Genomic DNA, 25,659 nt, shown 5'->3' with positions numbered 1-25,659 from the left:
GCCTCGGTGGGATCCAGGGGTCTGTCGTGTCCCCCCCAGCAGCGCTGTCACCCCCCCTGCTTGGGGTCCTGTGTCACCTATGCAAGTACCTCTGCGTTCCCTCCCACATCCCCTCCTGTGTCCCCAGTGTCCTGGGGTGGGGGGTGTGTGCATTGGGACTCTCCCCTTGTCCCTGCGGCTGTTCTGAGGGCTGCTCTCATGACCCCCCCAGCCTGTCCCTGCTGTGTTTGGGGGTGGGCTCATCCCTGATCCCCTCTTTGAGGTGACAGGGACTCCAGGAGGTGACAAGGACAGGGGACAAGCTCTGTTACAATAAAACCTTTATTCCACTGGTGTGACACTGAATACAGATGTGTGACCGTGGCCAGAGTGGGTTTTGGGGATGTGGCCCCAGCCACACAAGGGCTGGACACCATGATGGTGTGCATGGTGACAGGATCCCCTCGGGGACTGCACAGTGACAGGGTCCCTTGGGGACTTCATGGTGACAGCACTGTCCTTGCAGCCCCGGGGCGGGTGGTATCGAGTGTGGCCGGTGGTGGTGACATTCGGGGGTTGCTGTCACCCATCTCACCCTGCTGGGGTTGTGTTGGGCTTTTGGTGGCCTGGCCGCCCCATCCTGGTTGTCCCAGCGTCCTTGTCCCCTCAGGGTCACAAGCAGAGAGGGGAGTGGGGCACAGAGGCCAACAGAAGGGGTGGCACTCTGGGACATGGAGGGGGTCCCAACCCCTATGATGTCCCCAACACCCTCCTGTCACCGCAGCTGGGCGAGCGGTGTCCCCAGGCTGCCCCTGCACTATGTCTCTGGTGCAGGAGGGCACCCACCCCATGGAGGACCACGTTGTCCCCCACATGGGGACACGACCAGGACCACGGGGATCTCACAGCCTCTTGCATCGAACGTGCACGAAGAGCGTGGCCGGGGACAGGGACGTCCCGTCCTTGGAGAGCAGATGGATGTGCCGATACCCTGGGGACAGAGCCAGGGGCTGAGTGGGTGGCAGGGCGACCGTCCCCATCCCCGGGGGGGGTGTCACCCACCTTCCCGCACGCTGGCCAGGGGCAGGGTGAACTGGCCCACGAAGTCGTTGCAGGAGGTGCTGTCATGATCCTCCACCACGAAGCGCAGCAGCGCCAGCTCGGGCACCCGCACCTGGAAACTCAGCGTCTCCTCCCAGCGCGGGTTGAACCCTGCAGCACCGGCATGGGGGTGGGCGCTGCACCGGGGACACCGGGAACCCCGGCATGGTGACCCGCTCCACCATCCCTTGTGCTGCCCCGGCCCCGGCTGAGCTGCCGTCTTGCGCTGGGGGGTGGGGGCTGGGGCGGATTGGGGGAGTGGGGGATGTACTGGGCTAAACTGGGGGAATGGGGGTGGTACTGGGGCTGGGCTGGGTTATACTGGGGAAACTGGGGTGATACTGGGGTTGGACTGGGTTATACTGGGAGAACAGGGATCATACTGGGGCCAGGCTGGGCTGCTGGGGGAAACAGGGATCATGGTGGGACTGGGCTAGGCCATACTGGGGGAATGGGGGTCGTACTGGTGTTGGACTGGGCTATACTGGAACAATGGGGGTGACACTGGGACCAGACTGGTCTGTCTGGGGGAAATGGGGCTCATACTGGGGCTGGGCTAGGCCATACTGGGGGGACTGGCTGCCCTGGGAGGTCCCTGGGGACAGGGCGCCCTGGACTGTCCCCAGAACCAGGGTGCTCTGGGGTGTCCCCAGGGGACTGCGATTGTCCCTGGGGATGGAGTGGCCTTGGGTGTCCCCAGGGGTCAGGGTGCTCTGTGGTGTCCCCAGGGGACTGGATGTCCTCGGGTGTCCCAAGAGATCAGGTCCCCTGGGGTGTCCTCAGGGATCAGAGTGACCTGTGACACCCCTGGAGATCAGGTGCCATGAGATGTCCCCAGAAACCGGGTGCCCTGGGGTGTCCCCAGGGGACTGGGTGTCCTCGGGTATCCCAAGAGATCAGGTCCCCTGAGGTGTCCCCAGGGATCAGGGTGTCCCTAAGGACCGGGTGCCCTGGCGTGTCCCCAGGGCTTATGGCACCCCGCGGTGTCCCCAGGGAGGGCGGCCGGGTGGCACTCACCGTTGTTGGGTCGGTGGCGGGTCTGGTGGCTCTGGCGGTCACTGGGGACACCGTGGATCTCCACCCGCACCAACGGGTCCACGATGGAGCTGCCGGTCTCCCGCGACAGCTTGGGCAGCTGCTGCGCCGTGATCACCTGGGGACAGCAGGTGCGGGACAGTGGCGCAGGGTGACGGGCCCCAGGAGGGACGCGGTGGCACATGGCTGGGTGTGGGGACAGGGCCGGTGTCCCCAGGAGGGACGCAGTGGCACATGGCTGGGTGTGGGGATGGGGTGGGGAGGATGGACGTGGTTCGTGCCACCCAGAAGGGACATGGTTGATACCAGCTGGCTTTGGGGACAGGTTTGGTGTCCCCAGGAGAAGGGATGTGGGTGGCACTTCCCTGGGCATGGAGATGGGCTCAGTGTCACCCAGGAGTAGGGACATGGCTGGTGCCCAAACAGATGCGAGGACAGAGTCAGTGTCCCCAGGAGGAGAGAGGTGGGTGGCATCCAGGTGGACGTGGGGTTGGTGACCCTCAGGAATCACCGAATCACAGACTGGTGGGGTTGGTGGCACTTGGGAGGAGATTTGTGGGTGACACCTGACTGGACATGAGGTCAGTGTCACCCAGGAGGGACATGGGTGGCACCTGGTTGGGCATGGGGTTGTGTCACCCAGAAGAGACGTGGGTGGCACCTGGTTGGGCATGGGGTTGTGTCACCGAAGAGGGACATGGGTGGCACCTGGTTGGGGGTGGGGTTGGTGTCACCCAGGAGGGACATGGGTGGCACCTGGTTGGGCATGGGGCTGGTGGCACCTGGCGAAAGCTCTGCAGGTGACACCTGTCTGGGCACAGGGACCTCTCCAATGTCCCCCAGCAGGGACATGGGGGCAGGGAACACGGGGTGTCCTCACCCTGATGTGCAACGCCAGGTGTGGGGACACAGGGGATGCGTCCCCGGGGGGGCTGCGCAGGCTGGGGGGCTTCAGCACGTAACCGCAGCACCCGTTGCCCAGGAACCGCCCGGCGTTCAGGTCCATCTCGTAACCCGGTGTCTGGAAGTTGAGGGCCACTGCGGGGACAGGGGGATGGGGTGTGTGACACCTCCCTGGGGAGGGCGTCCCAGGTCACGGGATGTCCCCTGGGGGGTCTCACCCAGCTGGCAGCCGGCGTTCCACATCTCCTGGGGGTCGTAGTTGGACGAGTCCATCTTCAGCCCGCCCGGGTAGACGCGGCTGAGCTGCCGCGCGTTGTACTGGGCCAGCGCCGGGCCTGGGGGGACACGGCTGAGCAGGGACCCTGCGCCCACGGGTGACAGTGTCCTGCTGCACCCGTGTGCTGGGGACAGGGACGGAACCTGCCTGACTGGGAGGCCCAGGGTCTGAAACATGACCCTAGACCTTGAACTTGGACCTTGTCCTTAGACCCCAGACCTTGACCTTGGACTCCTGACCCCAGACCTCAGGCCCTGGATTCTCACCCAGATCTTAATCACAGCTGTGGATGTTGGAGCCTGACCCTGGATCCTGACCCTAGACCTTGACTTTAGACCCCAGACCTTGACTTTAGACCCCAGACCTTGACCCTGGACCCCAGACTCTGAACCCAAGCCCCAGATCCCAGATCCTGACCCCGGACCTCAGACCCTGAACTGAAACCCTAAACCCTGATCCCAGACCTCAGCCCCTAGACCCTGACCCAGACTTTAACCTTGGATCCTGACCATGGACCCCAGATCTTGTCTCTGGACCTCTGACCCTGGGCCCTGAGCCCAAACCCCGGACCTTGACCTCTGACCTCAGTCCCTGGACCCTGACCAAGATCTTAATCCCAGCCCCAGACCCAAGACCTGACCCAGGACCCAAATTCCACATCCCAAACTCTGACCCTGACCCTGACCCAAGACCCTGTGCCCCTCACCCTGGCCCCAGACCCCAGTGCCACCAGCCTGGCCAAGCCACCATATCCTCAAACACCACCCACGGAGCCACCCTGGTGACAGAGCCCATTGGTCTCAACCCCATCCTGCACCACAGTGAAGACAGGAGCATGTAACCACCCTGTGCCCATCCCTGTCCCCATCACGTCATCCTCACCCGCCTCCTTGATGAGCTTCCGTGCCTTCCTCTCGCTGAAGGAGGACACCTGGCAGGGCTGGGTGTGGCGCAGGGCCTGGGCCAGGCCGGGGAAGGGGACAGCCTGGCAATACACCACCATGGCCGACAGCTCCGGGGCCACCTGCAGTGCCTCCTTGGCCTGTGGGAGCCAACATGGTGTCAGTGCCACCCTGAGTTTGGGGGTCACCCGCCTGCCTGAGGGTCTACAGACCTCCTACCCTGCCAGTGCTGAGTGCTGAGATCCCAAAGGCCATGGAGACCCCCAAAGAGATGGAGGCAATGGAGACCCTGGAGGTGATGGGGACCCCAAGTGGGTGTAGACCCTGAGGTGAGGGAGACCCCAAAGTGGACACCCCAGGATGTTAGAGACCCCAAGGTGAGGGAGACCTTGAAGTGATGGACAACCCAAGAGGATGGAGACCTTGAGGTCATGGGCAACCCAAGAGGATGGAGACCTTGAGGTGATGGAGACTCTGAGGTGATGGAAAATGAAGGCAGTGGAGAAACCCCCACCCAAGGCAATGAAAAGCCTGAGGGATAACCCTGGAGGTGATGGAGATCCCAAAGTGATGGACACCCAAGGTCATGGAGTTCTCAAGGCAATGGAGACCCCAAGGTGATGAGACCCCAAAAAAGGAGCGCCCAACCCAATAGGGGAAGAAGGTGGCACAGCCAAGGAGTCCCCAGGTACGGTCCCCTCTGTCGGGCAGTGACAGCCCCTCTGTCCCTGCAGTACCCAACCCCTCAGCCCCCTCAACTCCATCACACGACCCACCTGCATAGGTTTGACCTCCTGTAGCGGCTGCAGCGACTGGAAGAGAACAGGGCAACATTGGGGATGCTGGCAGTGCCCGCCTGCCCTGTGCCACAGTGTGGCTGGGACACAGTGGTCCTCCGGCACTGCCAGAGGACATGGTGGTCCTCCAGGACCACTAGGACACCATGGTCCTCCAGCACCACCAGGACACCATGGTCCTCCATGATCACTGGCATACCATGGTCCTCCAGCACCACCAGGACACCATGGTCCTCTAGCATCACTAGGACACCATGGTCCCCCAGCACCACAGCCCTGGTAGAGCCCCTTACCTGCCATCTGCTTCTCTCCTGCAGCTTCTCCTCCTCTTCCTCTTCTTCCTCCTCCTCTTCCTCCTCCTCAGGGTCCTGGAGGGAGGTGACACCCTGGGGACGATGCCAGGACTCTGGCAGCTTCTTGCCCTTCACCAGGATCTTCCCCTTCAGCTGCTGTGGGAGGAAAGGCCAAGCTCAGGGCTGGGAGGGGACACGGGGACACCCCGGTGGGTGGGCGGGTGGCCTTACCTCTGGGGACGGGAGGCTGTGGGGGTCCTGCCCCTCCAGTGGCTGCGTCAGCAGCATGTCCCCAAGGATGGCCTTCATGTGGCGGGCCATGGTGGCCTGCTGCTCCAGCCCACAGTGGTTCTCCAGGGACAGGATGACAGGGTAGGGCGATTGCTGGGGACAGGGACAGGCTCAGCACCCAGGACCCACCACCAGTCCAAGGCCACCAGCACCCAAACCGACCTTGAAGGCGTAATCACGGATGGTCTCAATGACGTCGCGGAAGAGGATTTTGGAGGTGAGCGTGTGGCCGTGGTAGACGATGGGTTCTCCATCGGAGCCCTCCCAGCAGTCCAGCTCCACGCAGCGGCAGCCCGCCATCAGCGCCCTGCCACCACACCGGCACTGTCACCGTCACCCAACCCGTGGGACCAGCGCGGAGCTCCCGAGCACGGGCACCCACCTGACATAGGCCTCGGTGCTGCTGGTGCCACCGAGCTGGTGGCGGGTCAGGTAGGTGTTGTGGGACGAGGAGATGAAGTAGTGGCACAGGGGCTGCCCCATGTCCTGGTGCACCCGCGCGTGCTCCTGGTTGAAGATGTCACCGGCGGGCGAGAGCAGGTACATCATGAAGCCATCCAGCATCATCAGGTCCTGCTGACGGGCTGTGGGACGCACGCTGCTTGTAGGGTAACACCCCGGGGACTGTCCCCAGCTGGATGTCCCCTGTCTCCCAGCAGTGCCACGTTCACCCCAGGCCTGGCAATGCAGCACACAGGGGACATGCAAGTCCTCTTGGGTGTCCCATCTCCATCCTCATGCCACCCATCCCACTAGTGCCACATTCATGGTCACATCCATGAGACATGGAGGTTCCTTGTCCCCATCCTGATGTTCTCTGTCCTGATAGTGCCATGGTCGCCCTAGGCCTGGGACTGTTGCACCAAGGGGACATGGAGGTTCCCTTGGTGTCCCACCTCCACCCTGCTGGTGCCACATCCACCCTGGGGTTACTGTTGTGATACCTGGGGGACATGGAGGCCCATTCCCACCCTCATGTCCCCTGTCCCCACAGTGCCATGTTCACAAGGCCACATGTTGAACCACTGGCACCAGATGCCACCCCAGGGAAGAGACATGGGGACACTCACCCAAGCCTTGGAGAACCATCTTGGGGAGGTGACACCACCCAGTAGACCCCCATCCCCACTCCACCTCTTATATCCCCTGGGCACAGCAGCACCCACCTCACCACCCCAACATCCACCATCCACCACCCCGACATCCACCACCCCAACATCTACCATCCCAACATCCACCATCCCACCATCCACTATCCTACCATCCCACCACGCCAATATCCACCATACACCATCTTACCATCCACCATCCACCATCCCACCATCCACCATCCACCATCCCACCATCCGCTATCCCACCATTTCATCCACCATCCACGATCCACCACCTCAACATCCCACCATCCACCATCCCACGACCCCAACATTCACCTTCCACTATCCCACCATCCACCACCCCATCATCCCACCATCCACCACCCCACCATCCACCATCCCAACATCCACCATTCCACCATCCCACCGAGCTGCCCGTCCTCATCCCCACCCATGTCATTGAGTTCGTGGGTGTGGATGACGGCACGGGCCTGGTGCAGGCTGGCGTCCTCGCCCTGGTCCCGCAGGAAGTCCCGCAGCTCCTCGGCTGACAGCACGTGGTCCTCGCCCGAGTAGCGCCCAAAAAGCTCCTCCAGCTCCGGGCGCCGCAGCAGCCGCCGGCAGAACTCCTCCAGCTCCCAGCCCTCCAGCCGCTCATCACCCGAGCGGTCGCACTCCTGAGGGGACCCAACCTTGGGGACCGTCCCCTGCCCACGGCCACCCCCTGCTTTCTCCTGCCTGTCCCTTGCGGTTAGCAGCATGTGTGATGAGGTTTTTTTGGGGGGTGGGTTGTGCCTGAGGGGGGTGTGGGGCATGTCCCCTCTGTCCCCACTCATTCCACAATGCTCTAACCCCCCAGCCTGTGATGGAGCAGAGCAGGGCACTGTGCCTCAGTTCCCCCAGGTGGAAGGGGACCTTGGGAGATGCCCATGGGGACAACACCCCACAGGGGTGGAACGTCACACCTTGGGGACCCACAGAGCAGTGCAGGGGGACAGCTCAACCCACCACGCAGGAGCTCATGATGGGATCCAACCATTGGTGGTGGATCCAATCATTGGTGATAGGTCCAACTAGTGGTGGTGGATCCAACCAGTGGTGGTAGATCCAATCATTGGTGGTGTATCCAACCACTAGTGATAGATCCAACCACTGATGGTGGATCCAACCATTGGTTGTCGATGGTCGATCAGTCACTGGTAGATCCAACCATTGCTGGTGGTCATGGTAGGTGGCTTTGGGTGTGACAAGTCTGACAGTTCTCTGTGCTTGGGAAGGCAGAGAAGGACCCAGCGTCCTCTCTTGGGGACAGCAGGTGACAGGGTGCAGGGTGGGTACCTTGAAGAGCTTGTAGGCGTAGCCATCGTCCATGTGGATGTTGATCATCCTCAACATGCTCTTCACCTCCTGGAATGACATCTTGTTGTCCTTGTCCCTGTCCGCTCGCTGCAGGACCCCATGGATCCAGCTGCACCAGGGTAAGGAAACCACCCGCCATCACCCCATGCCTGTCCCCAACCTGTCCCCAAGCTCCCCCAACGCTGACAAAGGATACTGGTCAAGCTTCTCCCACTGGCTCATGGCCTGGAGCTGCCCCATCAGCTTGGTGAGCCCTTGCACCCAGTGCCGCACGTCGTCCTCGCCCCGGGCCACCAGGTCCAGGTTCTTGCGCTTGCCCCTGAAGACCAGGGTGAAGCAGAGCCCCGCGGGGAAGGCGGCTCCGTGCTTGCGCAGACCCTCGGACTGATGTCCCTCGCGCACCCCCTCAATGTGTGTCACCGAGACTGCGGGGACACCGCGGTGATGGGGACACCCCCTGAGCATCCTGCAAGACATGCCGGCTGCTGAGGGACACCCAGGCCACCCTATGTGTCCCCAGGGGCATCCCAGGGACCAGGGAGTGGATGCTGTCAATGCCAAAGCGTGGCTTAACCCGCTAATCCCAGGCGAGACGGGGCGGGAGCTGCTGTCCCCTGCGGGGATAGAGACAGGGACACTGGGGGGATGGAGCTCTGTGGCAGCAGTGCCAGCTCTGGGCACCCGTCCCAAATGAGGGGGTGGAAGGAGATGGGTGACACTGGGGAGCGGGGACAGGGTCTGGCTGGGATGGAGATGGGACCTCGTGCTGGTCCCAAGGGGAATGGGGAAGGATGTGGGCTCTGGGTGCTCATCCTGGGGGGCAATGGGGGGTAATGGGGGGCACTGGGAGGCACTGGGTGCAAGGGGTTGGGGTCTGAGTGTGGGTTTGGGTTCTGGATGGGGCTCTGGATTCCACGCTGGAGTCAGGGTCCTGGAGGGGGCGGTAAATGTTCTGGACTGGGGTCCACATCTCAGCTCAGGGTCTGGGCCCCAGGTTGTAGCCTTGATCCTGGGTTGGGAACTGGGTCCTGGGGGGAAATCTGGGTTTTGGGTGGGGGTCTTGGTCCTGGGTCAGGGCTTGGGTCCCAAATTGGGGTCTGGGACCTGGGTGGGGTCTGGATTCTGGGTGGGGGTTCATGTCCCAGGTTGTGGGCTAGATCCTGGGCTGGGGTCTGGGTCCTGGGATGGGATCCAAGACCTGGGGGGAAATCTGGGTCCTGAGTGGGGTTCTGGGTGGGGGTCTGGGTCCCCACAGGCAGGTTTGGGGCACTGCCCCGGTCCCAACCCCTCGGTGCAGCTCGGGGCAGTGCAGGGCACAGTCCAGGGTCCCTGAGCCCCCGGGGGACGGTCCCCAGCGGTGACACTCACAGCTCTGCCGGGAGCGGCTGCGCCTGGAGCCCCTCTCGAAGCAGACGGTCGCCCCGTCCTCCTGCAGGCGGAAGAGTCGCTCCCTGGGGCCCCCCCGGGACTTGACCTTCCGGAGCACGGACCCCCGCAGCATCCGCTGGACGTCCTCATCCTCCGTCAGCCCTGCGGGGACCAGTCTGTGGGGTTCTGTGCTGGTACTGGGGGTACTGGGGGTACTGGAGGCCCTGGGGTTGTATTGGGGTACTGAGGGAGGGACTGATGTACATCTGTATGCACACCTGCATGTGTACCCCCCTGTACATCCCACGGATGGGATGGGATGGGATGGGATGGGATGGGATGGGATGGGATGGGATGGGATGGGATGGGATGGGACGGGACAGGATGGGACATGGTGGGACAGATGGGATGTAACAGGACAGATGGATGGGATGGGATGGGATGGGATGGGATGGGATGGGATGGGATGGGATGGGATGGGATGGGATGGGATGGGATGGGACAGAGCAGACAGGGTGGGACAAGACAAAATGGCACACGATGGGACAGACATGACAGGACAGGATGAGACTGGATGGGACAGGATGGGATGGGACAGAGGACAGGACAGGCAAGACAAGCCACTGCAGCTGGCTGAGGGGACAGGACACAGCAACGCGGTGGCAGAGCCCAGCTCACACAGCACAGCACAGCTGCTAAATCCCAGCAAAGCCGCCCAGATCCCACGCGGGGAGCGCTGGGACGGTGCTGGCAGCAGAGGCCAGGCCAGGAATGATGACAGGGTGGCCTCAGGGGACATGCGGCCTCGCGCCCGGTCTCACAGCAGGGCAGGGACTTTTCCGTCCATTCTCCATAAAGCAGTTATTTCCTCCCATTTTGTTTTGGCAACTGCTCCTTCAAAGCAGCCTCAGTGCCCACATCCCCGCTCCGGCCCGAGACGCTGCTCCCGGGCTGGGAAACGGCAGGTTTGGGGGTGAGCAGGGACATCCTGAGCTGGCCGTGGCCTTGGGGACATGGCACCAGCTGCCACCACCTCCTGCGGGGTCACATCTGCTCGCAGTGCAGGACCAAGGGCACCTTCAGAGGGCAGGTATGGACACATCATGCAGAAGCATATGAGTGTGCGGATGTATGGATACAGGCACACGGGTACACAGATGGACAGACACAGAGATGGTTGGGCACGTAGACAAGTGTATGGATGCCTGGACATACGGACGCATGGTTATACGGATGCAGGGATGTATGGATACACGGATATAGGAATGCAGGGATGTATGGATGCAGGGATGCACAATGCGAGGACACACAGGCACGTGAATGCATGGATGCAGTAGCATATGGATGCATGGACACATGGAAATACATATACAGGGATGTGTGGAAACATGGATGCACGGATGCAAGGACGCACAGACACACAGGCATATGGATGCACGGACATATGGACACACTGGTGCATGGATATAGGGATGCAGCGACACAGAGGCATGTGGATGCATGAATATAGGGATGCAGGGGTGTATGGATCCATAGGCACATGGATGCAAAGACGGATGCATGGGCATATGGATGCACGGATGTACAGACACAGGGATGCAGAGATGCAGGGACAGATGGGTGCACTGACGCAAGGACACACGGACACCTGGGCACGTGGATAGACAGACACACAAGCACACAGTTGCACAGACCCATGGGTGCATAGGACATGGTGACACAGGGACACACGGAGCTGCAGCAGACACACGGTCACACTGAGCCCTGCAACTCTGGGCACCCGGCTGCAGGTCCAAACCACGCGTGAGCTGCACAGCGGTGGGAGCGAAGCAAACCCCGCGGCACGGGGCCAGCCCGGCCCTGCCCGCTGCTACCACACAGGACGTGGCCCGGCCACCCCACGGGAGCACCGTGACCTTCCCGGCAGCCGCTCCTCCTGCCCACACCTCAGGGTCAGCCCTGAGCTGGCAGCGCTGCGGGCAGCACCGTTGTGTGGGGAAACTGAGGCAGGGTATTAGGTGAGGGTCCCAGGGAGCTGGAGCTGAGCCTTGGGGACAATAAACACCCTGAGCAGGAGGGCTCCTGTCACCCATGATGCGGCTGAACCCTGACCCTGCTGGCCCCCAACATCTGGGGCAATACACAGCTATGCTGGGGCTACCTTGGGGACCCCTCCCAGGCACAGGGACCCTTCCCTGCCATGGGGGACCCTATTAACCTCGGGGACACCCCCTGCCATGTGTGCCCTCCTGGCTATGGGGGACCCCATCCACCTTGGGGACACTCCTTGGCATGGGGACCCTCGTGGCCATGGGGAGTTCTCCCCATGGTGAGGCTCTCACGTAACCATGGGGACAATTTCCTCCATGGGGACCGTGGCTACCTTGGGGACACTCCCTGCCATGGGGGACCCCATCCACCTGGGAGACCCTTCCCTGCCATGGGGGACCCCATTAACCTCGGGGACACTCCCTGCCATGGGGGAGCCTCTCAGCTATGGGGACTTCATGCAACCTTGGGGACGTTTTCCCACATGGGGACCTTGGCTATCCTGGGGACCCCTCCCAGCCACGGGGACCGACCCCTGCCATGGGGGTCCCCATCCACTTTGGGGACCCTCCCACTCACCCAGACCCCCCCAGGTCCCCGGCTGGCACAGCCCCCCCGGAGTTTCTGTCCTCCCTGTCGGGTCCCCCCGGCGGGACCGGCCCCGGGACTCACCCATTTTTTTCAAGGCTCTCCCGGCCCGGCGGGGGCCACCGGAGCCGTCCGGCGGGGAGCGGGGCTGCTCGGCGGCGGGACGAGCCTTCCTGCCGCAGATCATTGTGCGGGGCCGGTGTCCCGGGGCCCCCGGGACCACTGTGCACCCGATGCTCCCGGTGTCGGCGATGCCCCGGTGTCCCCGGCCGGTGCAGCCGGGCTGGGCGGTGGCGGAGGCCGGGGCTGGGCTGGGGCTGGGCGGCCCCGCCGGGACCGGGGCCGGGCGCGGGGAGGTACCGGGAGGAGCCACGTTTCAGCCCGGACGGTGTTAACCGTTTGTGCCGGCCCGGGCCGAGAGGGGGCTGCCGGTGGTGGGCTGCACCGGGGTCCGGTTTGCATCGGGGTCCGGGCTGTACCGGCACGGGGCTGCACCGGGGTCGGGGCTGCACCGGGGTCGGGGCTGCACCGAGGTAGTTTGCACAGGAGTCCGGTTTGCACCGGGACGGGGCTGCACCGGGATTGTTTGCACAGGGATCCAGTCTGCACCGGGAACGGGCCGAGATCCCGGTGTGCACCGGAGTTGCTCTGCACAGCGGGTTCCCGTTCTGAACCGAGCAACGACCGGTCCGCCCCAGAACGGACCGGGGGTCCCCACCACCCCCCGCGGATCCTCCAGCACCAGGGACCGGCCCAGAGGACACCCCAGTATCTGTCAGCGGACCCTGGTGTGCGTGGGGGTCACGGCTGCTGATGTCACTGGTGGGAACCCAGGGGACCCCTTCCACCAGCCTGGGGACAAGGGGACTCTCGAGGCCCCCTGTGCCATCACACCTGGGGACACTGGGGACCCAGGGGACTCCCCTCTGCCATCACAGCTGGGGAGCCAGTCCTACTGAGCCCACTGTGTCCCCACCCCATGGGCACGGTGGTACCGGGGCTGTAAGCAGCCAGTGTGACCCCCCTCCAGGTGACTGTCCCCACCGGTGGGACAGCAGCAGGTTCTGGGCAGAGGAGAAGACGGTGTCACCAGTGTGTCCCCAGTCCCAGAGCCCCACACACCCACCTGTCTGGCTGGACCTGCACATGTGTCCATGCAAGCATGTGCATGAATTTACCCCAAAGCCCCTCAATTTTACACAACCCACCTTTCCCACAGCCACCGCTTGCTGAGGGCATGTGGGGAGGGGACAGATGAGTGGTTGAGGGGACAGACCCCCTGTCCTCAGCCAAGGGTCCCCATCCCCACAGCCGGGCCATGGCCATGAGTGATGGAGCAGAGGCAGAGCTGGGCTTTGATTTCAAGCCCGTAGCTGAGCACGGGGCTGTGTCCTTGTGACATGGAAAGGGCTGTGGGGCATTGGAACAGGCTGCCCAGGGCAGTGCTGGAGTCACCATCCCTGGAGGGCTGGACAGACGGACATGAGGTTCTCAGGACATGGGGCAGTGCCGGGGTGGGTTATGGTTGGACTCAATGATTTTGAGCATCTCCTCTAAGCAAAATGATTCTATGATTCTACAATTCCATGACAAAAAGTTATTTTTGACAGCACAACATGGCTACTTGCAAAAATCTGCCGTGTCGGGGTAACACAGAGGCCACTCCAGGGCTGCCCAGGCTGTGGGAACCAGGAGCTGCAGCACAGGGAGAGGAAATTGTGACAGCGGGAGGTGACTTCCCCTGGGACCGGGACAGTGGTGGCACTGCCAACAGTGGTGACACCCAGAGTGGGACAGTGGAGCACCCAGGGGCGGTGGTGGGGCAGTTGGGGGCAACATCTGGGAAGCCTGGTGTTATCTGGGTGGTACCCAAGCATCCTTGGTGACACCTGAACACCCTGGGGCAACATCTGGACACCCTGGGGCAACTTCTGGGCACTGGGGTGATACCTGAGTATCCTGGAGCATCTTCTGGGCAACCTGGACAGCATCAGAGTGCCATGGGGTAACATCTGCGTACCCCAGGTGATACCTGAGTATCCTGGGACAACACCTGGAGCAACATCTGGGAACTCCAAGTGGTAGCTGACTATCCATGGGGAACATCTGGACACCCTGGAAAACATCTGGGCACCCTGGGTGATATATGAGTATCCTGGAACAACATTTGGACACTGTGAGGCAACATCTGGGCATCCTGGGTGCTACCTGAGTATCCTGGAGTGTCCATGCAGCATCCAGACAGCTGGGGCCACATCTGGGCAGCCCCTTGGTGGGGAGGGTGGTACAACTGTCCCTGAATCCTTTGGGGACATGGGGATTTTTCACAGGGATGGCCCAGCCCAGGGCAATGTCCCCTCCTGTTTGGGTCGAGGCTTTTACTACCCCAGAAGCTGCAAAATACGTTCAATTTATTTACGTAAAATATATCTTGCATTGCTGAAAACCCATACGGAAAGCAAGCACCCCAAACATTCACTTGCAACCCCAAAAATGCACTTGCAAACTCATAACCGGGCTCTGCTCCAATTCCTCTTCCTCCCACGGGAATCGCGTCACCAGGAATTCAGGGACGGACGCGTCGACCCGGTGAAACGACCGGGATTAACACCTCTCGCTGCAAAATCCACTGCAAAAATGAATCCCGGTTGTGATTCCCGCTCTGCTGTGGCATCGCTATTTTCTCCCGCCCGCTCGCCAGTTGGAAGGAGCCCCATGGAAAGCAGCGACTCGCATTCCCGGCCGCTTATAGCACAGCACGTGTCCCCTGAATCACCGCTCGGCCGGGGTTGGGCTCTGCGCTGAGTCAGAGCCAGCGGGGCCCCACCGCGCCGGCCGGAGCCCAAATCCTGCGGCAGAGCTTGGAAACAGCAGGAGGTTTTTAAAGCTTTTTTACTGGTTCTGGAATTTATTCAATGAATATTTCCCCAGGGGACTTGGGATGGGGATAAAAGGGTTTTGGGTGGTTTTCCCCCGACTTGGATTTGGGATTTAGGGGTTGGATTAAGGGAAATTCCCCCCAACACAGGAAAACCAAAGCATGGGGGTGACAAAAGGTGATTGTCATCCTGCTTCAGCACCCAGCCCAGGGTCCCCAAGGAACTCCATAACATCCCAGGGCACCTCGTACCTCCAGGTCACCCGTGTCCCCACGTCACCCGTGTCCCCATCCTGCCTTCAAGGAAAGCACTCAGAACAGCAGGTGAAGGAGTTTCACCCCCAAATCTGCCCCTTCTTTAGTATCATAATTAATAAAGTTTGATAAACAGTAATCAATTGCTCTGCTAGACCCAGCTGTCCCCTGCCCCATGCGATGGGACAGTGGCCCTGCCCAGTGCTCCGGTGACATTGTCCCAGTGCAATATCCCAGTTCCTCAGTGCAGTGTCCCAGTGCCCCTGTGCATTGTTCCAGTGCAATGTCCCTGTCCCCCAGCGCATTCCTCTGGGGCCCTCGGTACATGCCCGCAGTGCATTGTCTTAATCCATAGTCCTGATGTGACAATGCATGGCGTCCCCACACATGTCCCCATGGGGACATCTAGACAATTGCCCCAGAGTGTTGCCTTGCCCTGCTGCCCCATTGTGTCACCCCACGTCATTGCTGCGCTGCGTGGCACAGCGCAATGTCCCGCTGTGCTTGTGCACTGTCCCTGTGTGCTGCCCTGCACCCTGGTGCAGTGTCACACACAGTGCACTGTCCCACTGCACTGTCCCTGTGTGTTGTCCTAGTCGACTGTCCTGGTGCACTGGTGTCTCTGTGCACTGTCCCAGTGCAGTCCCGGTGTTCCGGTGCACTGTCACATTGCAATGTCCCAGTGCACTGTCCTGGTGCACTGGATCACTGTTTCTGTGCACTGTCCTGGCGTACAGGTCATTGTCCCGTTGCATGGGCTCTCTCTTTCATTGCACGGGTCACTATCCCGGTGCACAGGTCACTATCCCGGTGCACAGATGAATTGTCCCGTTGCACAGGCCACTGTCCCCTTGCACAGGTCACTATCTCGGTGCATTCTCCCAGTGCACAGGTCACTCTCCTGTTGCACAGGCCACTGTCCCAGTGCACAGGTCACTATCCTGGTGCATTCTCCCAGTGCACAGGCCACTATCCCGGTGCCCAGGGCACTGTCCCGGTGCACAGGTCACTATCCTGGTGCACTCTCCCGGTGCACAGGTTGCTTTCCCACTGCACAGGTCGTTGTCCCGGTACATTCTCTCGATGCACAGGTCACTCTCCCGGTGCACAGATCATTCTCCCAGTGCATTCTGCTGGTGCACAGGTCACTACCCTGGTGCATTCTCCCGGTGCACAGGTCGCTGTCCCGGTGCACAGGTCACTCTCCCGGTGCATTCTCCCGGTGCACAGGTCACCCTCCCGGTGCATTCTCCCGGTGCAGAGGTCGCGGTCCCGCCGCTCCGCCCCGTGCCGTGTCCCCGCCGCGCTGCAGTCCCTCCATCAATCCACAGGGGGGCGCCACGGTGCGAACGCTCCTTCCAGCCAGCAGGGGACGCGCGCCACTGGCTGCGGGGAGCGAAGGGGCGGGAAAGGGGCAGCGCGGCCCGTTTCGGAAGCGACGCGCTGATTGGGTGCGAGGCGGAGGGGCCGATGGAAGGCGGACGCTGATTGGTCCCCGCGCTCTCCCCTCACGGAGAGGGACGCGCAGCGGGGCCGGTCTCGGGGCCGGTGTCGGTGCCGGTGTCGGTGTCGGAGCCGGCGCCATGGACGGGCCGGAGTCCGGGGCGCAGTTCCGCGCCGCCGTCCAGGTGATCCAGGGGCTGCCCCGGAGCGGTGAGTAGGGAACGGCGCCGGGGAGCTGTGGCTGTGGCGGCGGCGGCCCCGGCCCCGCTCCCCGCTCCGCTGAGGCCGCGTCTGCCGCAGGTTCGTACCGACCGTCCTATGAGGAGATGCTGCGTTTCTACAGCTACTACAAGCAGGCGACAGCGGGGCGCTGCCAGGGCCCCAGGCCCGGCTTCTGGGACCCCATCGGCCGGTACAAGTGGTAAGGCCTGCGGGGGGTGGCGGGTTGTCCCAGCTGGGGCCCGGGTCATCCACGGGTCACCCCCGGGTCACCCCCGCCCCACGGCCGCTGTCACCGCAGGGACGCCTGGCACAGCCTGGGCAGGATGTCCAAGGAGGAGGCGATGGCTGCGTACGTGGCCGAGATGAAGAAGGTGGCCCAGAAGGTACCGGGGAGAGGGAAGGCGGGTGGGGCGCTCGGTGACCCCCGTTTTGAGCTGCATGTGCCCTCCCCCAGATCATTGACACGGTGCCCATGGACGAGATGACGGAGGAGATGTTCAAGTACTTTGAGCCGCTCTACGAGGTGATCCATGACATGCCTCGGCCCCCCGAGGCGTTCTTCAAGAGAAAAGGGGGTGAGTGGGAGCCTCTGCGCCCCGCTTGTGCCCAGTGCATCCCTTGCCTGCCCGCCACGCTCTTCTCTCCTGGGACATCACTGTTCCCTGTTCTCTTCTCCACTGGTACAGCCGTCTGCTCTGGGCTCTGTGCTTCCCCAGGGTGCATCCTTCTGCTCCCTTAGAGGGAACTGGCACAGACAGACGCACCACATCCCATCTGCCTCCCCCGCCATGGCACAGCCACCGCTGTGGTGCCTGTTTGGGCACCAGCAGACAAGTGTCTCTTCAAGTGACACAGGTTTCTGGGCTTCCCCGAAAAACATTGAGGCAAGAACTTGAGATTTGGCTTCCAAACGGCTTCCAAACTACGTGGTAGAGCAGGTGCCACGGCAGGGAGGCTGCGCTTTCTCCTGGCGCTGGCCCATCTCCGGGCAGGGACTGCGTGTCATCTGATGTAAACATCTGGATAGGCCAGCCAGTTTTTGCAGCGGAGCGGACGTGGAGAAACTGGGCTTGAAAACAGAATTAATGGGACAGGCCTGAGTCCTTCCCAGCTTATTCTGTGCCTGTGGCTGCTGCCCTTGTGCTGAGGGGTGGCTGGGGACCTGTCTCACCCCCAGAGCAAGGCTGTCCTTGGTGCTTCTGACTTGTGACAACTGTCAAAGGGACTGGACGTGGTTGTTCAGAAAGGTGTTGGCTACTGCGGAGTGAACCTGCCTGCTGCACATCTGGCTGTGCCACGTCTCCGGTAGATTAGCTCAGCACCAGACAAGCTTTCTGGGTGTGTTTGTAAACTGTGGGTGCTTTGCGAATGTCGGAAGAGCGCTGACAAGTACACTTGCTCCCTGCTTGTCCCTAGACATCTGTCCTGTGTCTGACAGCTACTGTCACCCTGTGCTTCCAACCAGGATGCTGAAAACGTGTGGCCTGTGTGGCTTGGCCTCAGGGCGGCTGCACCTTCACGTGGTCCCCGGGCGCTTTTGTTCTCTGTTTTGATGCTGAATCCCTTTAAAAGGCAAATAGATTTAATTTTTCTTTGGAACATAAAAGTTGGCTCTAAACTCCTGGTCATTACCAACTTGGGAGTGCCACCCTGCACTACTGTCACTTAAATCTAAACCTGGTAGTGTCTGCAGAGCGAATGAGCCCGATGTGCCTGAAACGGTGGTTTAAACCACCGAACTTCTGCAGTTGTTGAGTCATTTGTTTTAAAGGTTCGCAAACCTGCCCTCAGATTTTGTGCGATTGCAGCTTTTCTCACTGATAATTCAGAGGAAACGGGGGATTTTAGATGCTGTGGCCAAGCGCAGCAGGCACGGGGCCCTTGGAGGCCATGGAGCTTTTGGAGGACAGAGGTGCAGTGCTGGGGGAGGCCGGGCAGGTTTGGTTTCATTTATTTACAAAGTCAACACGTTGTGAAGTGCCACTTGGAACCCAAATCGTGACTGGTTTGGCATCCCAGTGGGTCTCCAGTCAGCAGAGATTTCACCAGCGTCTTGTACGCCCAGGCCAAGGCTCTGAATTAAGAAGGAACTGACAATTAAGTCCTTAACTCTGGCTCGATGCTGCTCTGCCAGCCTGGTGGGCACAGGGGGGCCGGTGGTGGAGCCAGGTGGTGACATGTGAGGTGACAAGACCCTGCCTGTGCCACCCACCCTGTGGGGCAGGCCCAGGGATCACAGCACACACTCTACAGAGAGATTTGGGGACGGTAACAATCCCTGAGCAGAGCAGCCCTGGTGCAAACTCCTCTGTGAGGTGGGGGCTGCCCTTGTCTCGCCCACGCCGGGGGGTTCAGTCACATAGGCCAGGCTCTGGGGGGGTCCCAGGGTGGAGATGTGCAGGCAGGGCCGTGTTGCCACATACCTGCCTGGCCAGGGGCAGGGAGCAAAGTCCCAGGGGAACGTGTCTGTGTTTAACCCCGTGGTCTCCGTGGTGCAGTGGGGGAGGCTGGATCCCCAGGGAGACTCCAGGCCCCCTCAGGGTGCTGCTGCCTGCTGAGAGCCCTCGCAGCTCTCCCCGGCTTCTTGCGTTTGGTTGTTTGTTAGCATGGGGGCGCCCTGTGCCAAGCCAGGGGACAGTGGCTCTCACCCAAACTTTGGGCGAATGCTCATCCCTCTGCTACTGCCACGGGGGCTTGGGGACACCCCCTGAGTGAGTGTGGCGCTCTGCTTGGGGTAGATCCTGCAGAGTGGTTGAGTTCACGTTAATTCCTGGCTGTCTGGAAACAACGACGATCCTTCTCCCTCTCACATCCAGGGGCTGCTGGCAGGAGGGTGGCCCCACATCCCTGTCCCCAAGCTGCACTGGCAGAGGAGCAACGCTGCGCCCAGCCCACAGAGAGTGGCACTGCGAGGATTCCCCGCAACCCTTTAATTCTCTGCCCTTTCCTCCGTGCAGGCAGCCGGGAGCCGACGGCCGAGCCCGGGCAGGATGAGCCAGCGAGCAGCCCGGCTCTGGAGCACCCCGAAGATGCTGTGTCCGTGGAGCAGGATGAGCAACACGCGCCAGGTTGGTCTCCCTGGTGTGGCCGGCACCTGGTAGAGACCCCACGGAGGAGGCACCAGCACCGGGGTTGGGCCCTGTGCCGCACACAGAGCTGTGGGCTTCAGGCATGGTGGATCCGAGCCCGCTGGTGTCTGGGGTGTCAGCGGAGCAACAGCGAGCCAGAGCTTTCCATGGGTCCAGCTCTTGGCGCTGGGGTAACCCCTGGTGTGGTGGTTTGACTCTGCGTTGCTCTTACCTGTGCCAAGGGCCCTGATTCGGCCAAACGGCAATGGGAAGGTGAGGGGGTTTCCCTGGGGACTGGGAAAACATCACCCTAGAAGGTTTGTGTTCCAGGGCGTGTCCCATCTTGCTCAAGTCCCTTCTGCGGCACCAGGAGCCGCAGTGCTGAGCCCCGGCTCTCCTGGCCTGTGCCGCAACTGACGCCTTGGTCTTGTTTTGTGTTGTGTGAACGGTACCTGCCATGCTGGGGTTTTGCTGGCCACCGCAGTAGCCACATCCCCAGGTGGGAGCCACGTGTGAGTAGAGGAAACCCCCTAAAATGGCACCATGTCAGGGCGTGCCTGACACTGCGGGCAGGACAAAGGGGAATTTGGTCCTTGGACTGACGGCAACAACCTGGGTGATGGTAATGGAGCTGGTTCCTTCCCGCTCTGTGCCTCAGTTTCCTTCTCCTGCCTCACCTTGTGCATGCCAACTCCCTCCCGCCCGCTCGCCAACCTGTTGCCTTGCAGCTGTGCTGAGCTTCTGCCGCCCTGCGAACACGGCCACAATGCTTCCCTGCCACGCCGGCGCTGCCCACGGCTGAGCCGTGTGCTTCCCTTGCAGGAGGTGGGCTGGCTCCTGCCGCCGAGGTGCACCAGGGTCACCAGGTGACCAGCGACTCCGAGGGGGACGTGTACTGCGATTCCCTGGAGCAGATGGAGCCAGAGCAGGTAACGGAGGGCTGGGAAGCAGATCCCTCCGTATTGTCAGCTCCTCCGGCTCTGTGCATCACTGCGGCACTGCCACAACACCGCAGCACTGCCACAACACCGCAGCACTGCCACAACACCGCAGCACTGCCACAGCACTGTGGCACTGCCATCCCGGGCACCTAGCGAGACTCCCAAAACCTACAGGGCCACCCAGTTGCACCTTCTGTGCTTTGTGTCCCCGCGGAACCTGGTCTCCATCACCCGGGGAGCCTCCGGTGCGCCCCAGCACCACCCACAGCTCCACATTGCTGTGGTGAGGCTCTGTGGGGCATTGGTGAGTGCCAGGACTGGGGCCAGTAGCCCCCACGAGCAGTAGCCCCTCTCACAGCCCTGCCCTGGTTCTGCTCCCTGCCGCGGTGCAGCCAGGCTGGCACTGGCACCGTTTGACACTGGGGAGGCCCAGCAGACCTGGGGAGCAGGCAGGGGCCACCCGGCCACTCCCCGGAGCCTTTTTGCCATCTCCAGCCTGGGCACCTCATGTCCCCTTGGGGTCCTGGAGTTCTGTTGCCTCCCACACCAGACACTTATGGTGTTACCGATGGGATTTGGTTTTGCTCAGCCCCATGCACCCTCCACCACTAAAAATGCTGCTGCAGGGCAGGAGCAGAGACACCCAGGGAGGGCAGCGGGGGTCTGAGGGTGCTTCTCTCCCCCCACGCAGGCTGGGCAGCCGCTGGGTCTGTCCCCGACCAGCGTCATGGCCGGGCCTGAGCCCCCGGTGCCCCGCGGTGCTGGGCAGGGCGAGCGGGGCGAAGGCAGAAGACGCGCGGGCAGGAGCAGCGTTGGCCCTGCAGCCCGTGGCTCCCAGAGAGGTGGGTGCAGCGCTGGGCTCCCCTGACCTCCCGCTGCTCCCCTCACCTCCCAGACAGTGGGGGTTTGTAGGGGGCTGAGTGGGGGGGCAAGGGTTGTGCCCCACAAGAGGGAACAGTGCTTGGCTCTGGCACCCAGGGTGGGTTGTTCTGTAGCCACAAGAAGTCCTGAGTGCCCCCTCTCTTCGTCACTTGGTCCCCAAGCTGTTCGGTGAAATTACCTGTCCAGGGTTGCCCGTTTCTCACAATGGCGCTAAATTACCTAAATTTTTAATTGCCAAGCAGGGGATGTGGGTCTCTGCTGCCTGTACCCAGCTCCTGCCGCAGTCCGGCTGCCAGTGTCTGCCCGGTGCCTTTGGATGGGGCTGGGGACAGGGGGTGACACCGGGCACAGGGACGTCCTGCTCCTGTGGTACTGCTCGCTTAATGTCACCCATCACTGCTGCCGGCGTTTGGGGACTCTCCTGGCTGCTTGACCTTGGGAGTTCAGGTGTGACGAGGCTGATGGAGCTGGGCTGGGCTGTCCCCAAGGCTGGGCTGTCCCCAAGGCTGGGCTGTCCCAGGGCTGGGCTGTCCCAGGGCTGGGCTGTCCCCAGGAGTGCCAGCACAGGGGATGGGCAGTGAGTCCCGGCTCATGTCACGGGTCAGCTGGGCTTTGCCAGGCTAGTGTGTGGCCTTCAGTGTCCCATCTTTGCCGGGTGAAGTCGGGTGACACACATGCACCACTGCACCCGCTGCATCAGCGAGTCAGAGGTCACCCGCTGCCACCACCACTGTACTGGGGTGACGTGGTGGCCTGTGTCCCTGGAGACAGGCCCAGTGGTGGCTGGTGGGGGTTAACGTGCTGGGGTGGGCTGGCAGCTCCTGGCTCTGCCTGGAGCTGGCAGCGTGTGGGCAGCCACCAATGAGACCCAGCGCTGGCTGTTTGGTGACAATGCACAGAGGTTTGGTGACAGCATATGGGGCTGTGCCAGTGCTGGGGGTCCTTGGGGAGCCCGAGCTGCACGGGCAGCGCTGCCATACGCGCTGCCTGCCCCCCCACCTCAGCGTCGCCCATCTTTGCACCCCACAGATCCGTGCCTCGCTGGGGGGGAGCAGGATGCCGGGAGTGTCCCCGAGCTGTCCCTGGAGCTGCCGCCGGAGCTGGAGGCCCATGTGGCCAGCACCGTCCGGGCACTGCAGAATGACATGCAGCGAGTGCTGGAGCGTCTGAGCGAGCTGGAGACGCTCACTACCGGGCAGGTACGCGCTGTGCCACGCCGGGAGCTGCCGTGGGGCTGGCAGGGCTGGGAGCTGCCACGTGCCCGTGCCGGGGCAGGCCAGGCTGCGGGGCCTGGCTCCCGGCCCTGCAAAGAGGCAGCCTGGGGTGGCCCAGGTGTGGAGGGACTGCGGGGCTCAGTGACATGTCCTGGCAGGGCACAGGTGGGTGCTGCTCTGATCTGCAGGCAGTTGGGGTGCAGGCAGGGATCTGCTGCCCTCACCATTCCCATGGCCCCCGTGTCCCAGCCCAGCTGCACCACCCAGATTCCCGTCAGGAGCCCCACGTGGGCTTGTTCCTGCCCCTTCCGTCCCTCTCTGGGGTTGTGGGGGCTGGGAGGGGGTGCCCAGCACAGCCCGTACCCCAAACCTCTCCTGTCTTGCAGGGGGACACCGCTGGGACTGATCCAGGCCAGCCACATGCTCTGCAGGTGAGCTGGGGGTGGAGGTGACACTGGTGCCAGCCCTGTCACCCCCACTGCCCGCCCAGGGGTTCGGCTGTCCCACAGGGACCTGCAGACACAGTGCAGGGGACAGATCAGGCCCCTCAGTTGGGGAGCAGGTGACACCCCTGGGGACACATCCCCAGTGTCCAGGCGCTGGGGACAGCCATGTTGACACAAGCTCTCCGTGGGATGGTAGATGTGACAATGACAAGGACTGTTGGGCTGTGATAGCGCCTGCTGTCACTTCCCTCTCTGCAAAGGGCTGAGGGGATGTTTGGTGGCATCTTTGTCCCCCTCTCCAATCCACCTTTCTCTGTCCTCTCACCAGGAAACGTCCCCGTGGCCCTTGGCCGTCTCCCCACGCACCCTCCTCTTCCTCCTCACTTGGCCTTTCGTCACCCAGTGGCTGCTACGCCGCTGGCAGGGCAGGAAGAGGTGACCGCTGTGTCCCCACTGCCACCGCTCTTTCCCCATCCTGCTTGTCACGAGCTGGGGAAGCGTCCACGGGATCAACAGGGGTGTCACCTCACCCAGCTGGGACCCCAGCCCCGCCGAAGGGGCAGCCACCGCGCACCGATTGTCACCGTCACGCTCAGGGTCTCGCCAGCACCGCCAGGATGGCGAAGGGACCGGCCGCCCGTCGGGGGTGGATCGTCCCCACGCCCCAAATGGGATCTGGGGGGATCCCCTCGCTGCTGCGCACAGGGGGACACCACGGGGACACTGTCACTGCCCCTGTCCCCACAGACCGGGTGCATCAAGCACTTGGACATCTGAACCTGCCTGAATTAAAGTTGCCTTTGCAGCCCAGCCCGGCCTGCCCTGCTGCGGGGTGGGGACAGTGGTGTCACCGCGGCCACCGCGCTCCGGCCTGGCCACCCCGCTGGGACACGGATGGACACGGTGGCAGCCGCCTGGCCCTGCCAGGTCCCCAGTGTGCCCATCCGCAGGGTCCTGGTGACACAGGTGGCAGTGCCACTGTGGGGGGGCAGCTGGCAGCACCCAGTGCGGGCAGGATCGGGCAGGAACCTCGGGTGCCATGAGCTACTGCCAGCACCCCGTCCTGCTTCGGGCGACCTGGCCGGGGTGTCACCAGGGGACCCACCTGTCACCAGGGGACCCACCGGCCGGCCCCCCCATCCCCGGCCGCGCTTCCAACCGGGCACACACACGGTGGCTCCGTCCCCGTGGGGGCGGGTGGGTGTCGGGGACCCCCGGGGCCTGGCAGGTGCCACCCCGAGGTCCCCAGGGGCCTCCCCGCGGGCGGGGGGAGTCGGGCAGGGACCCCGGGGCTGTCCCCAGCCCCTCGGCCGCGGCTCCCCCGTGGGCGGGCCTGCTCCGTCCGTGGGACCCCAGGTGGTGTGTCCCACAGGGTCACCCTCCCATGTGTCCTCCCCCAGCCGTGGCTCCCCCACAGCACAGCCCCGCGCCCGGGGCCGTTGCGGGGGTGACATCGCCCCTGAGGGGGGGTGTGACAGTGGCACTGGGGGGGTGACAGTGGCACTGGGGGTGGCAGCACCGGGATCAGGCCTCGTGCCGTCCCCCCGTCCCTCTGATCCTGCCCCCGCCCAAGCGGGCGCGGGCGGACCCGGGAGCCCGTGAACGCAGCTCCCTGGAAAAGGGGCGCGGGGGCTTTAAGAAGGGACTTCTTTCCTCGCAGTTTTGTTTACATCTCCCTCCGCGCGCCTATAGTCGCGTATCCCACTCCGTCTCGAGATTCCTCCGCCCGTCCCCTCCCGCTCCAGCTCCACCGCCCCCGCCCGCCCGGAGCACCCCCCGCCCGGCCCGTTACATCCCCCCGGTGCGGGGCCGGCCTGGACCGGGGCGGGGAGACGTAGAACAACCCGGAGACCCCTCCGCGCTGCGGGGACTCCTTTCGGGCCGCGCCACGGAATCTCCGCGGGGGGGGCGGGGGCGCTGCCCTGAAGGTCGCCGGGCGCGCGCCGTCCTGCGCACGGCGGCCGCCCCTCCGCGCATGGTACGGCCCGGCCCCGCCTCACCCCCCCTCGATTGGCGGCGCCGCGCATGAGCGACGTCCGCCGAGACCAATCGCGGCCCTTCTCCTGCAACGGCCAGGGGGCGGGGCTCAGCGGATGTCCCCGCCCTCAACGCCCGCCGATTGGTGGCGGGGCGGCACCGCCCGCGTGCGCAGCGCCGTAGCGGCGGCGGCGGGCGCGCGGCGGGGGCGGGCCGGGGCGGGGCCCCGCGTGCCGCGGGGCGGGGCGGGCAGCGCGCCTGCGCGGGGCGGGGCGGGGCGCGCGCGGGTACTTAAGG

The 25,659-nt window shown here is 63.1% G+C and overlaps 2 protein-coding genes across 9 annotated transcripts; one reads left to right on the top strand and one right to left on the bottom strand.

Moving 5' to 3' along the window:
* Positions 1-303: 303 nt before the first annotated feature.
* PLCD3 (phospholipase C delta 3) lies at positions 304-12,373 on the bottom strand. Of its 4 annotated transcripts, none has more exons than XM_065039839.1 (16): positions 12,121-12,373; positions 9,400-9,561; positions 8,228-8,456; positions 8,011-8,140; positions 7,124-7,349; positions 5,961-6,162; positions 5,741-5,885; positions 5,519-5,671; positions 5,288-5,443; positions 4,974-5,009; positions 4,178-4,337; positions 3,237-3,419; positions 2,996-3,153; positions 2,098-2,233; positions 1,042-1,191; positions 304-970 (listed from the first exon to the last, which is right to left on the bottom strand). In XM_065039839.1, the coding sequence occupies exons 1-16, from the start codon at positions 12,221-12,223 to the stop codon at positions 882-884; spliced, it is 2,418 nt and encodes an 805-aa protein (XP_064895911.1). In that variant the 5' UTR covers positions 12,224-12,373; the 3' UTR covers positions 304-881. The 4 variants fall into 4 exon arrangements, with proteins under 4 accessions (XP_064895911.1, XP_064895913.1, XP_064895912.1 ...); XM_065039841.1 differs by having other exon boundaries at positions 3,237-3,380; XM_065039840.1 differs by having other exon boundaries at positions 5,288-5,440.
* ACBD4 (acyl-CoA binding domain containing 4) lies at positions 12,234-24,195 on the top strand. 5 transcript variants are annotated; one of them, XM_065039847.1, is made up of 11 exons: positions 12,234-12,240; positions 16,717-16,822; positions 16,913-17,033; positions 17,133-17,217; positions 17,289-17,409; positions 19,792-19,902; positions 20,725-20,831; positions 21,535-21,685; positions 22,755-22,924; positions 23,326-23,370; positions 23,714-24,195. In XM_065039847.1, exons 2-11 carry the CDS (start codon positions 16,753-16,755, stop codon positions 23,822-23,824), a joined length of 1,092 nt encoding a protein of 363 aa, XP_064895919.1. In that variant the 5' UTR covers positions 12,234-12,240; positions 16,717-16,752; the 3' UTR covers positions 23,825-24,195. The 5 variants fall into 5 exon arrangements, with proteins under 5 accessions (XP_064895919.1, XP_064895918.1, XP_064895920.1 ...); XM_065039846.1 differs by lacking the exon at positions 12,234-12,240 and having other exon boundaries at positions 16,649-16,822; XM_065039849.1 differs by lacking the exon at positions 12,234-12,240 and having other exon boundaries at positions 16,662-16,797.
* Positions 24,196-25,659: the final 1,464 nt, after the last annotated feature.

Source organism: Columba livia, chromosome 23 (genome assembly GCF_036013475.1).
Source record: "Columba livia isolate bColLiv1 breed racing homer chromosome 23, bColLiv1.pat.W.v2, whole genome shotgun sequence".
Lineage (NCBI taxonomy): Eukaryota > Metazoa > Chordata > Aves > Columbiformes > Columbidae > Columba > Columba livia.
Note: the sequence above shows the minus strand (reverse complement) of the source record. Positions and strands in the feature narration are given on the sequence as shown.

What these genes read in the sequence shown, in the direction of transcription:
- ACBD4 (XM_065039847.1), top strand. Translation starts at nt 16,753, where the DNA reads ATGGACGGGCCGGAGTCCGGGGCGCAGTTCCGCGCCGCCGTCCAGGTG. An exon ending in CCAGGGGCTGCCCCGGAGCG is followed by an intron (nt 16,823 to 16,912) that starts GTGAGTAGGGAA and finishes CGTCTGCCGCAG; the next exon opens with GTTCGTACCGACCGTCCTAT. An exon ending in AGACGCTCACTACCGGGCAG is followed by an intron (nt 22,925 to 23,325) that starts GTACGCGCTGTG and finishes CCTGTCTTGCAG; the next exon opens with GGGGACACCGCTGGGACTGA.
- PLCD3 (XM_065039839.1), bottom strand. Translation starts at nt 12,223, where the DNA reads ATGATCTGCGGCAGGAAGGCTCGTCCCGCCGCCGAGCAGCCCCGCTCC. An exon ending in AGGAGGTCAAACCTATGCAG is followed by an intron (nt 4,338 to 4,973) that starts GTGGGTCGTGTG and finishes TGGCTCCCACAG; the next exon opens with GCCAAGGAGGCACTGCAGGT. An exon ending in GAAGCTCATCAAGGAGGCGG is followed by an intron (nt 3,420 to 4,177) that starts GTGAGGATGACG and finishes CCCTGTCCCCAG; the next exon opens with CACACGGGTGCAGCAGGACA.